General features: G+C 37.0%; 1 protein-coding gene across 1 annotated transcript in view; it reads left to right on the forward strand.

Moving 5' to 3' along the window:
* GRIK4 (glutamate ionotropic receptor kainate type subunit 4) overlaps positions 1–12,352 on the forward strand; it is a 5,029,336-nt gene that overhangs the window by 4,447,941 nt on the left and 569,043 nt on the right. The window contains exon 14 of the mRNA XM_044081017.1: positions 10,021–10,128. Coding sequence (XP_043936952.1) covers positions 10,021–10,128 — 108 coding nt within the window. The remainder of the gene's footprint in view (positions 1–10,020; positions 10,129–12,352) is intronic.

The following is a 12,352-nucleotide window of genomic DNA, read 5'->3' on the forward strand; positions in this document are numbered from 1 at the left end:
TTTGTAAAGCTGATGCCTGAAATAACATGACATTTCTGGGTTTGCTGCTGCCTGTTGGAAAGCTGTTGTAATACCTCCCAACATACTGCTGCTGCTGACATTCTGAGGTGCTGTTCTAAATCTCCTGCATGACACTGTAAAGGGAAAGTCCCAAGGTGCTGCGCCTGCTATTCCTGAATGATGTGTCTATATACATATTGTGATGTACAATGAACAGCTTTATTATAGGAAAATTAAGTAGTTTTTTTTTTTAAAGTGAAGTGTGCATTGAAAAACAAAGTTTTGTCCCACCCCCCAGCCTGCACCGAGCTCTAGACAGCTGCCTAGGTCACCTTATAGATTGATAGGTAGGTACTAGGCTATTGGCTCTAGGGCCTATACAAACCTAGCCAAAAAGGTACCCTGGCTTTCACCACCCAAGAAAATTATTTTCCTGTGCCCCTGTCAAGCAGAACCACAGAAGTGATCCCCAGGGTGAATTTCCTATTACCCATCCAACAATCAAGATTTTTCTTGAAGAGTGCTAATGAGCTCTGTTTGACATAGATAGGTAGTCTGTTCCAGAGTATGAGAAGTCTCTCGGACAGGAATCTTTCCCTCCAGCATGTTCTGTTTATTGTGGTGACAAGGTTATGCTGGATCTGGCTCTTTTTTTCAGTTCTGCTAGAAGTAGGAACAGTGCTACAGACTGCAGTTAACTTTGTCTAGTTCCCTTCTACAGAAGGAGTGTCAAAAATAGATCCATATTTTATTTGCCTGGCACATAAGTCATTATGTTTGACACTCTGCTCAGAAACTGGTTGCTGTCCTTTGGATAAACCATGGATATTTTGGATAGGAAAGTCAAAAGCAGGATGTGTTTCCCATAAACGATCCCATTAAATTATGTCAAAAGCCTTCTCAAAGAAAGCCATTTGAAATGGCTTGCTGTAGAGTAATATTAGCTATCACATGGTCATCCTTTCAGTTATCACTCCATAAAGCCAGTTTAGGAAGGGTTATCTACATTGTAATGGAGAAGCAGTAATGTAGTAGCTAGGACCTTAACATACAGTTTTGTCTACATACTGTCAGGGATGTGGGTGTTAATTCTCAACCAACAAAGTATCTTTGCCTGGCTTAAACATTACTATGATATAAAAGTCCCTTAATAAGAACATTTCTAATGCAACTCACAAACCAAGCAGGAGGTAAAACAGAGTGCAAACCTATCTACTTTGACAAAAAAGAAAAACACATTTGTAAAGAATCCATGAGCCACTATCAAACAAAGAACATTTTATGTAGCACTTTCATCACCACATTGTCATGAAACTTCTTCACAATGAACAGACTAGGTAAAGCCAATCAATATAAACAACTCTTGTCTTGCATTATGTAATGTCAACATTGAGTAAGTATGCCACATCAACAAATTTGGCTTTCTGTTATTACCTTTCTAAACCCCTCACTGGCATTATCACTATTGGCTATTGTACTTTCACATGGAAAACTTGGTTAGCTACACATATAAATTTTTGTCCTTTTCTGGTATAGTCTCACAACAAATGGTTGAACTCTCATGGTCCTGCATTTCAACCAACTCTAATTATATGCCTGCGGTGGAGCATGGAGTCTCACAGTTTGTTCCTGAAATATTGAGATTGTCCATGATTATAAGCCTCTTCATCCTATTCCACTTCTTAATTCTCTGCTCTGGCAAGACACTGGCACCACCAAGACCCACAGCGTGCATACATCACTGTATTCTGGTGACCATTTTTGCCAAACCTTCCCCTGTCTTGTTAAGTCTGAGCCCAAGACTGATGTTGTCATATTCTGATCTCCTGTTTCCCTTACCAAGACTCTAAATTTGCATGTTGACTGAGTCTCCAATTACTGAAGCACCTCAACTGTCCCCACATTGGTTGTCAACTACTCCACTTTCAGCTCCTTCTCTCTTTCTACTTCTCCTAAGTAAAGCATTTCTCCCTGCAGTTACATTACTCACTGCATGTGTTGGTTCCTCACTCCCTGGGCTTTATCTCTTCTCCATCCCTTCAGCAATTTTTTCCAGAAATCTTTTTCATCATTCTGTCCCATCCATCCTGTTTGTCTGAGTGCTCTTCCCTGCCCATTTTCCTGATGTTCTTGTTGTATTAGAGCTAGAGGTTGCCATGCTGGAACTGTCTCCCTTCCATCATTTATCACTCCAGCCTATATCTGTCCCTCCTCCTTGACTTTCTTATTGTTGTCTTTCTTTACATAGCCGCATCCCCAACTTTCTCTTTTCATCTTTCTGTGAAGGATACCACTTGCCTGTAATTTTTGGCAACCTCTGTGCCATGTTTTCTTTATCTACCCTTCTTTTTCTCATCACATCCTGTCTACTGTCTTTCTCTTGCCTTTTCACAGGTTCAAATCTGTTTCTCTTCTTACTTACCAATGTTCCGTATCTACTGCTAGCTTCTGTTTTATCTCCTGAAGTCCCCCATTCTTTTGCAGACCCCATATCCTGTGTAACCTCAAATTTCCTGAGCCAAACTGTTGCCTCACATAAGTCCCACATCCTTTATCTCTGTTTCAACCTTTTTGCCCAGTCTGTCCTTTTCATATTATGTTGTACCAATTTGGAACCCTCACTTTTTACTTTATAATTACTGTTTTGATTTGTGTAAGTATACCTATACCTTTTCAGTATCTAACTAACAAGGAGACCTTTTTTCAATGTATGTCATTGTCACCTACTAAGCAAAGTCCTGTCTATTGATAATTTATAGTTAATTAAGAGTAACAGGAAAACAGTTATCACTTAAGTTATTTTACCCAGGGCCAAAGAGGAGATTAGCACCTGCAACTTATCAGTGCTATTTCACAGGTTTATAGAAGTGATCAGTTTGCATCTTATTCTATTCATATACCAGACACAGAGAAAACATTTTGTTTTTTTCCTTAAGCCTTTAACCATAAGTTTAGAAATCAGATAACAAAACAAAAGTCCAATATTAATACATGTCAAAGGAAAGAACATTGTATAGGCTTCATATTCTACAAGTACACAGTTAATTTTTTTCTTACCTTTAACAGTAATTCATTAAATCGACACTTCAAAATTGAGTGCATGTTAAAATAATGGTATGCCAAGTTCACTTCAAAAGTTGTAAGTCATTGTTTCTGGATGTGCATTAATTATAAATCAGAGATAAATCCACAAGGTCTATCAATCTAAATCACTGCAGAATGAACTACACAGCAAGACACCAGGATCTGAACTGAAAGCCAACAGCTGGAAACAATAATAAATAGTTTGAAAAACCAGCAAGTTCTTGCACAGTTGGAAGCAACTGTTAAACAAACCAGCAATATTCAAATTGAAATCTCGAAACAAGATGCTGTGTAATTTGTAATTAATTCAAAAGTTAACATGCTTTGCTTTATACAAAAGAAAACAAATCAAATTTATCTCAAATGAAGCCAAAATCTAATGTCTTTCATTTTTTCCAGGTTAGGGTTCGTCACAGCGGAACTCCGGTCCGCTAATGATTGGCAGTGGATTTTTTATGGTGCTGAGTTGCCATCCGACACCCAACCTTCAAAGAAGGCACACCCATTCAAGCACGCACCTACCTGCATGTCTTTAAATGTCACTCAACTAGAGCAAAATGTTTTCCATGCTGTACTGTAACTACAATAACTATAAAAGAATTTGTCTAGGGTCCTGTGATGGGCCTGGAATTGGCTTCAGTGTCTGGTATGTTCATTTGATTCATATCATGGGATGGGGTCAGTTGAAGGGTTTACAACAAAGTATTCATATGAAAAAAATTTCATTTTCTCACTTTTTCTCACTTGTTTGAGACTTCTCAGACAGAAACTATTTAGAAAATGTTATTTTTTAAGGTTATCAGTTTTCATATGGAGCTGAGATACTGGAGTGCGAACTGGATGCCCTACAGCTGTCTGGCTTCTATGACAGAATCAGATTTCAGGAAAGTAGTTTTAACTGCCAAATATCTATTTGTTGTCAAGAATCAGAGGCTTCATCATCATTCAGTGGGTCTGTCTTCTTAGAATCTTAAGTGGGAGAACTCCTTGGTTATAAAAAAAGAAGTTATAGGCTTTTGTCTTAATGAAAATAAGTTTGAATATTATCAACCTGGGCTAGGAAAGGACAGATTAGTGAGTACAAAGAAGGTTAGTTATTCCTGAGACATGGAGTTGTAAAATTTAATTGTATTTACATCAGCTCCAAGTCCCACCCAACATAATTGACAATATGTCATTTTTAAAATGGCAATTAATTTCCTTACACTTTCTTTCCACTTTAAATCTTCTGTTTATTTATTACCATTACTAGCATAGTACTTGTCATGCTTTGATATGTTTGTGACTGAATTTCATATATTTTGATGTGCATTACACTTAAGCAAATACAAGCTTTTTAACATATAACTAACTTCTAATGATTAAAATATAGGCAATCCATGGAGCTTCTCAATTACATTCTGAAACTGGGAAAAAGTTAGGCTTGTTAGCAATGTTTAATGTGAGATAGGTGGCTAACAACCGTTTTGTTACTCGCATCTCAGTCATTTAAAGTGCTGGCATCATGCCAGAGAATAACAGCACTACTGGCGAGAAACTATAGCAGCTTTAAAAGTGTAGATACTGCACTGGGTCACACCTTTAAACAAAATGTGTGCTGGAGAAAAGTGTCAACTGCTTTTAAAGCAGTTTGTTCATCTGCTTCTGCCCATTATCTGTGCAGCAGTGCTAAGTGTTTTATGAATTTCAAAGCCATAAAACACATTGCTTTTACCACTTTTTCTCTGTAATTAGTAGTACATGAATTAGATAAAGCCCTCTGCACTGCAAAGAATTGTGATTGGATATCTCTTATCATAACTCAATCATTATATGTTGTTAACGTAAGCCAAGATTCACCTCTTGAGCTTTGTGTCACTCTGTTTGCAAGGTACATTTCTTGACATCCAGGTCTCAAACATATAACAACATGGTTATGATCAAAGACCCTTCTTGACATCCATATCTCAGACATATAACAACATGCTTGTGATCAAAGACCCTTCTTGACATCCATATCTCAGACATATAACAACATGCTTGTGATCAAAGACCTTTTGATATTTTGTATGGTGTTTGCTAATGAACATATTTCACTCTAAGTATATGTGGATTACCACCTCCATTATTTTATTAAATCACTGTGAAAGGTTTTAAGCTCTTATCAGGAAAAATGTGTCACTCAGTTTATGAAGTGTTTATATATTGATTCATATAGACCTTTCGAAAGGTACAGTACTTGAAAAATGTCATTCTATGTAGTCTACTAATCCATAAAGGATATGTCAGTTGTATATTCCATGGCTTGTATGAAGGTGATATCTGAACTTCTGCTGGTATTTTTAGTTATTTTATTTGAATTTGGCAAGCATCTTCCACCAGGATTCTGTCCCTCCCTATAGGTAGCAGTCATCAAGGCATAAAACCTCCCTACATAAAGTCTGCAAGTGAATCAATTACTACACATCTGGAAAGACTACAGAGTAATACAAATGTGAAGTGTAACATCATTAACCAAAGTGCTCTGTGAATACATTATTGAGCTGTGCTGTACTGTGCTGCTTAAAGTAAGCAAAGCCTTTCCCATCACTTTCCATCATGTCTGGCATCACATAAGAGGACCATACATTATTGCATAGTGCTGTCTATAGTCTGCTCCCCATCCCAGCTCATCCCTACTCAACACACACACACACACACACACACACACACACACACACACACACACACACACACACACACACACTCCCGTTTAGGGCCACACCAACACAGTGGGCTGAAGACCATAGATGACTCATGCTGCACCACTGAGACAGGGCCAAGGAGTACTAAGACAACATAAATTAGATAAAAACGTAAGTAAAACTGAGGCTGAACTGTAAAGCTGACTTGATACCTTGCAACTGCTTGGTTTATGAGTCATGTCATGATTTTCCGGACACCCTTACTTGTCCATTAGGCATCCAATATTGCCAATTACCAACATCATCTTATTTTAGCGGTTTAGCTTTCCCAGGAAAGTTAACCTTCATTTTCATGGAGGTTTTTCATGTTGGCAAAGATTACATTTACAGGGAGGTGGGCCAGCTCCATTTGTACTCACTGCACTCAGGCTTACGCTGTCCTCCTCCTCCTCCTTTTTGTCAAGAAGGCTAACCTTCATTTCTAAAACAAAATGGTCAAGTGGGCTAGCCATTGTATGGTCCACCTCCTTAGACCTCGATCAGTACTCTACCCATAAACCTATGTTGGGCAATTCTGACCTCTTCACCTCCTCCTCAAAATACACAAAAGCAATGCTTTGCATGTAATTGATATGTTCATAGGTTCATGGGCACTTACTAGGATACTGACTCATGGTGAACTCTATAGGTATAACACTTCCCCATGAAATGTTAACCCTTTTAATTTAAGCACAAGTAACCCACAGTAGGATATACAGCTTTACATACATATATACATGTGTGTGTGTGTGTGTGTGTGTGTGTGTGTGTGTGTGTGTGTGTGTGTGTGAGTGTGTGAGTGTGTGAGTGTGTGAGTGTGTGAGTGTGTGAGTGTGTGTGTGTGTGTGTGTGTGTGTGTTAAGGATTTTGGGTAGGGGCTGTGGTGTGTGTTAGTGTGTTTTGTTGATGTGATATGCTTGTGCGAGCAGAATGTAGCTTGTGTGGTGGTGTTGTGTGTGTGTTTGTGTGTAGTGCGACCTCGGAGTTAGAATATTTAAGTAGGGGGCTGTGGGGGGGGCTAGCCCCACACATGGAGGGTGCAGGGGGGCTTGCCCCCCTGGTTTTATGTAGTAGAGAGCTTGTGTTTGTGTGTGTGTGTGTGTGTGTGTGTGTGTGTGTGTGTGTGTGTGTGTGTGTGTGTGTGCGTGCAGTAGTAGCGCGAAATTAAAAATCTCCGGTGTGTGAGATTTTGAATTTCGCACTTCTGAGTTTTCTTTGTTTTAAAGATTCAACTTTATAACTTTGAAATACTAAATTTTGACATTTCAGTATTTCAAGGATATAAAGTGAATCCATTGTACTTTCCTCGGCCAGAGCAGAATTCTTACTGGAACTTGTAATAGCTAGAGATATCAACATAAATTAGGCAAGTAATGCTCTAAAAATCAAAACTCAATCTACAGGCCTATTATTTTCAGTCAGATAGTCAGCATACCAACCATACTGAACAAAAACAGCAGCAAGATTTCTAGATTGGATCTTACCAATAGCCCCAGCAAAATATTGTATACTGGCATCTTACCAATACATTAACAGGCCACCACTCTATATAAATCTTAAGCAGACTCACCAAAACCGTCAAAGCTTACTTCTACAATCTAATAAGAAATTAATCAAATTTGAATGGTGTCACCTTTAACTCCACACTTCAGCAATGTGATTTGTCTCCCTTGTTAACACCCCCTCCTCCCACACACACATATTATGCTGGAATGGATTTCAATAATCAGCTTGTCAACATACTTAATGCACAAACCCCAATAAGGAAAGGAAAGTTAAAGCCAAACCTGTTGCATGCCCAAGCCACAAAATTAAAGTCATTGTGACAACAAGAGAAAAGTAATTGAAAATGTGATTCAGCAATAAACATCCCAAAAATCTTCAGAACTACTTCCCACCTAGAAATCTAATAAACAAAACTACTAACAGATAAAACAAATGGGTACAATAATCTTCAACCTGCCCATCAAAACAACCTCAGGCAATTTTGATCCATCTTTCATCTTAAGTCAGGTAAAGCCACAAAACTCACCTGGTCTCCAGCCATCAGAAATGTAGCAGTAGCTGAAAATGTCAATGAACACTTTACATCTGGACTTGGTCTAAAATCAAACTCTAAACTGGTTCGGTAATTCCATCTCTAATAGGTCCCACTTGTAAAGTGTAGGACTCCTCCCCATCTTTCATTTTAGTACAAATGGACACCCCCAATGCTACATCTTCGGTTTTATGCTATTGAATATCTTTATAAATTACATTTATACTGTAGCTATACAAGCTATCCTCATTCAGTATACTGATAATTCCATTGTCATATTCTCAGCTGCATCTGTATCCAAACTACAAACAATAACTCAGGAATCCTTTGTATCCATTGAATCCTGGGTAAGAAATGCAGAGCTACTACTACCCCTTAAAAATAGAGAAGCTATTCTTATGTACCCCAACTCATCGTCCCATGACAAAAGTTTCTATTGGATCACATCCTCAGAAAAAAAAAAATTAATGTTATCATTGATGAGAATTCCACATTTGACCTCCACATCATTTATGCTACTCAAAAAACACACTGAAAACTTGATGTCCTATACCAAGTTAAATGTTTCCTGTCTAACACTGACCTTTTTAAAACATGTAATTCTTGCTTCTTTTCCAAAATCCTACATACGTTCCTTATGCTAAACCTTCAGTCCACTCTGCAACAAAAATTAGAACAGTTACAATAAGATTGCAAGATCTGCTTCAAAGACACCAATAAGTCCATCACTGTAACGCTTTAGAAAACCTACAGTGACTAAATCTTCCCAACAAACACTATATGCAAATATAAATTGCATACAAGATAATGGATCTCTGTCATGAGTGTCTAAGCTTAGTAAAAATCCAGCAATGATATATTCCACCAAGACAACAAAGACTTCAAAATTAACGCCTAACAAAAATGCAAAAAAAAAACTTACATCTCTCATGGTGGCATCCTCCCCAAACTCTGGAAAAAAATTACTTCTTGCAATAAAATAGCATCTATCAGTCCATCTGTTTAAGCTAGCCCTCTGATATTATCTCGTTGAAAACAATATGTGCCAGTTGTACTCACCCCATGGGTAGAACTCAACAGGACAGCAAACCTACCCATGAAATGAATCAGCTATATGCATTAGTATAAGACTGCAAAAAAAAAAAAGAAGAAGAAAAAGAAATTAAAAAATTTTAAATACTTGTTTGCGCACTTGCCCAATTAGAAGCCAAAAGTTTATTATGTCTACAAATGACATTATCAACTGCGAGGAAAGTATTTGTATATTTGACAGAAATGAAAGCTGTAAAGCATCTGACATGTACCAAGTGTAACATGACTGAGGAATGTCCTTTTCAAAACTATGTAAACGTAGTTTTCACTAAACCACTCAACTGTTGCTGTTTCTTTACATGAATTTTTGAATGTCATATTTCTCTCTAAATGAGTCTACAATTTGGTTTACTATCTTAATCAGCTGCTAAAATCTACTGTGAATGCTTATTTTGATCTTGCATTTTCTCTAAAATTGTTTGCAATTTGTAGACCTTTTCTCTCTGGCCTTTCACTGAAAAGGCGTGAATAACCTAGTCAAACCTTTTCCTGTAAATTAATGCAAAGAAATAATAAATAAATAAATGGATTTGTTTTAAAGGGTAGAGCCCTCAATGGACCAATTTCAGTCTCAGTCCACATCTACAATACAGCAGTAAAAGAAAGGTATACAAGGTAATGCAAAGGCATTGATACATTCAAATGAAAGGGAGTGCTAGTTAATTTAAGCCTGTACTCTGAAATGGTCTGATTTTGGCATGGTCAGTCATTCTGGCAAACACAGTTCTGCTTCTGTTCCTGTTTGTGCCATATATTTGGAATACGAGTACAGGGAGTGACAGTGAATAAAAGTAGTAATACAGCAGCCAAAGTTCTTTTATTATGTATGGATTTTTTTTTTAATTTACTCCTTTGTCCAGATACCATGACAGTTTAAAAGTAAGTTTTATGGAGTTGGTGTTCAGGTGCTTGGAATCATAAAAAACTGTGCTTTTGGTCTAATCTCTATTTTCAAAGAGGAGAGCCAGCTGGAAGGGGAAAGAGACTAAGAAACAATAAACAAGTCAATAAATGAACAGATTGTGTTTTACAGACTTTAATCGCTGTAGGAATGGATGTATTTGAAATTGCTTGTCTTGTTTTCTCATGTTTATTTCTTCACAGATTGGCCAGTGGCATGCTGTAGAAGGCATCACCATGGACAAGCACCTGTTCTCCCTGAATGTCTCTGAGGCTTTGTTCAATACAACACTGATTGTTACCACAATTCTTGTAAGTAATTCAAGGCCTTCTTCACAGCTGATAATCTGCCCCATACTGTGCATGTAATATCTGAAGAAAAAAGTGTTTCCTCAGGGCTGCCTGACATACACAATAGTTTTCTCTTCCTAGAAATGATGTTTATCATTAGAATTCACTGCAGATCCCAACTCATTTAGGTGAGTTACCCCCTTAAGATTTCTGCAGTACATATACCTAGTTATATGGATGAAAAGAAAATATTACATTTTATAGAAACTTGTCAAGTATCTTTTTATATGCCTGTTATACCCTATTTTAATGAAAATTATACATTCTGTGTTCTAATGTTAAATGCGTTGCTTAGACCTTTTTACAGTTATGCTTCTTATTGTGCATGCATCATTTTCTATGGTTCTTTCATGCATTTTACTTGTGGTTGTTGCTAGTTAGTTGTGCTTAGATTATAGAGGTTTGAAATGGCTGCATTTACTCTTGATGACTACTATTGCATTAATGCCAGTACACCTCAATGGTCTGGCTCTGTGACTTGTGTTCTACACTCAGGTGTAGGCAGCCCCTGTCTTCACATAATGCTACAGTCTGCTGCCCCAACATAACAATTTCCTATTATAATATACCCTATTCTAGCTACATACCATGTGCAGTCAGAGAAGAAGTACAGTTTTACATTACAATCCACCTATGATAGACACACATTATTTAATTTTCACAAAAAACACCTTGGCTTTATTGTGTGCTGTTTATTTTTCTTTACTTATTTCATTTTCAGTTGTTAATCTTAAGCAGCGACCTTTGACTAGCACTAGCAATAATACTGTAGCCCCTTCTGATGCTAAATAACCTGAAATGTCTCGTACCAGTTGAAATCTATACAAGTCATGTTTACTTGGAAATTGTTTCCCAATACACACACACACACACACACACACACACACACACACACACACACACACACACACACACACACATATATATATATATATATATATATATATATATATATATATATATGCTTGTGTGTGTATATGTTTGTGTGTGTGTGTGTGTGTGTGTGTGTGTGTGTGTGTGTGTGTGTGTGTGTGTGTGTGTGTGTGTGTGTAGATATATATATATATATGTATATATACTTATATATATATATATATATATATATGTATTCATATATATATATATATATATATATATATATATATATATATATATAGATTCAATTTAGAACCTCAAAATTCCAAAACATTAAATTTCATATGATCAAGACCATATGCTCAATGTTTTGGAATATCGAAATTCCAAAACAAATAAAAAAAAAAACAGAATTTTAAATGTTTCTGCAGGGAGGCAAGACCCCCTGCATCTCCCACACCCCCACTACTTAAATACTCCGAGATGGCACTACAGCAAGGAAAAGGGAAATCTCCCATTCCACACTGTATGCAGATCTCCTTTCACAATGTCAGGATTCCGAAAGTTCGACTATATGGTCTCGGCCATATGAAATTCGATCTTTCAGGATTTCGGCATTGTAAAGTGTTCCCATAAATATATATATATATATATATATATATATATATATATATATATATATATATATATATATATATATATATATATATATATATATATATATATATATATATGTATGTGTGTGTGTGTGTGTGTGTGTGTGTATGATAAGCCTGGCTAGCAAATTCAGCTTCTTGAACCATGCATGGATAAGCTACCCACAAGCCTGATATTGTAACCATTACATGAATTTGTCTCAAACTCTGCAATGATATTCCTTACTACATTTCAGCAAACCATAAGTACTGCTATAGCTTGAAAGAAGGGAAGTGACCAAAGGCTGGAGCATTTCTGTTCTAAAAGACTCCACAGTATCTCAGACTAAGTATGACCATCAGCTTCACTCTTCCACTTTCTGCCTGAAGCATGTACAAGCACTTCTTCCCAATAACTTTCCTTATATTGAGAAGCATGACTAAATGATGGTCTCTGACTCTAATATAAACAGGGATAATTATTATAGTCCTTTCCAGCTACCATTCTTTAATTAATTATGTCAACCAAATTGTACATTCTCTTATTCATCAAAGTCATCACACAGGTAGTCATTTCTCAAGTGACTGGCTGCTAACAAATGCCTCTCCCAATCTCCACCACACAGATTCTACTTCTAACACTCACAGATGACCACAACACCATCACCACCACCTGTTTTCTAGTATCTAATACC

Source organism: Protopterus annectens, chromosome 8.part0 (genome assembly GCF_019279795.1).
Source record: "Protopterus annectens isolate FY-2018-M chromosome 8.part0, PAN1.0, whole genome shotgun sequence".
NCBI lineage: Eukaryota > Metazoa > Chordata > Ceratodontiformes > Protopteridae > Protopterus > Protopterus annectens.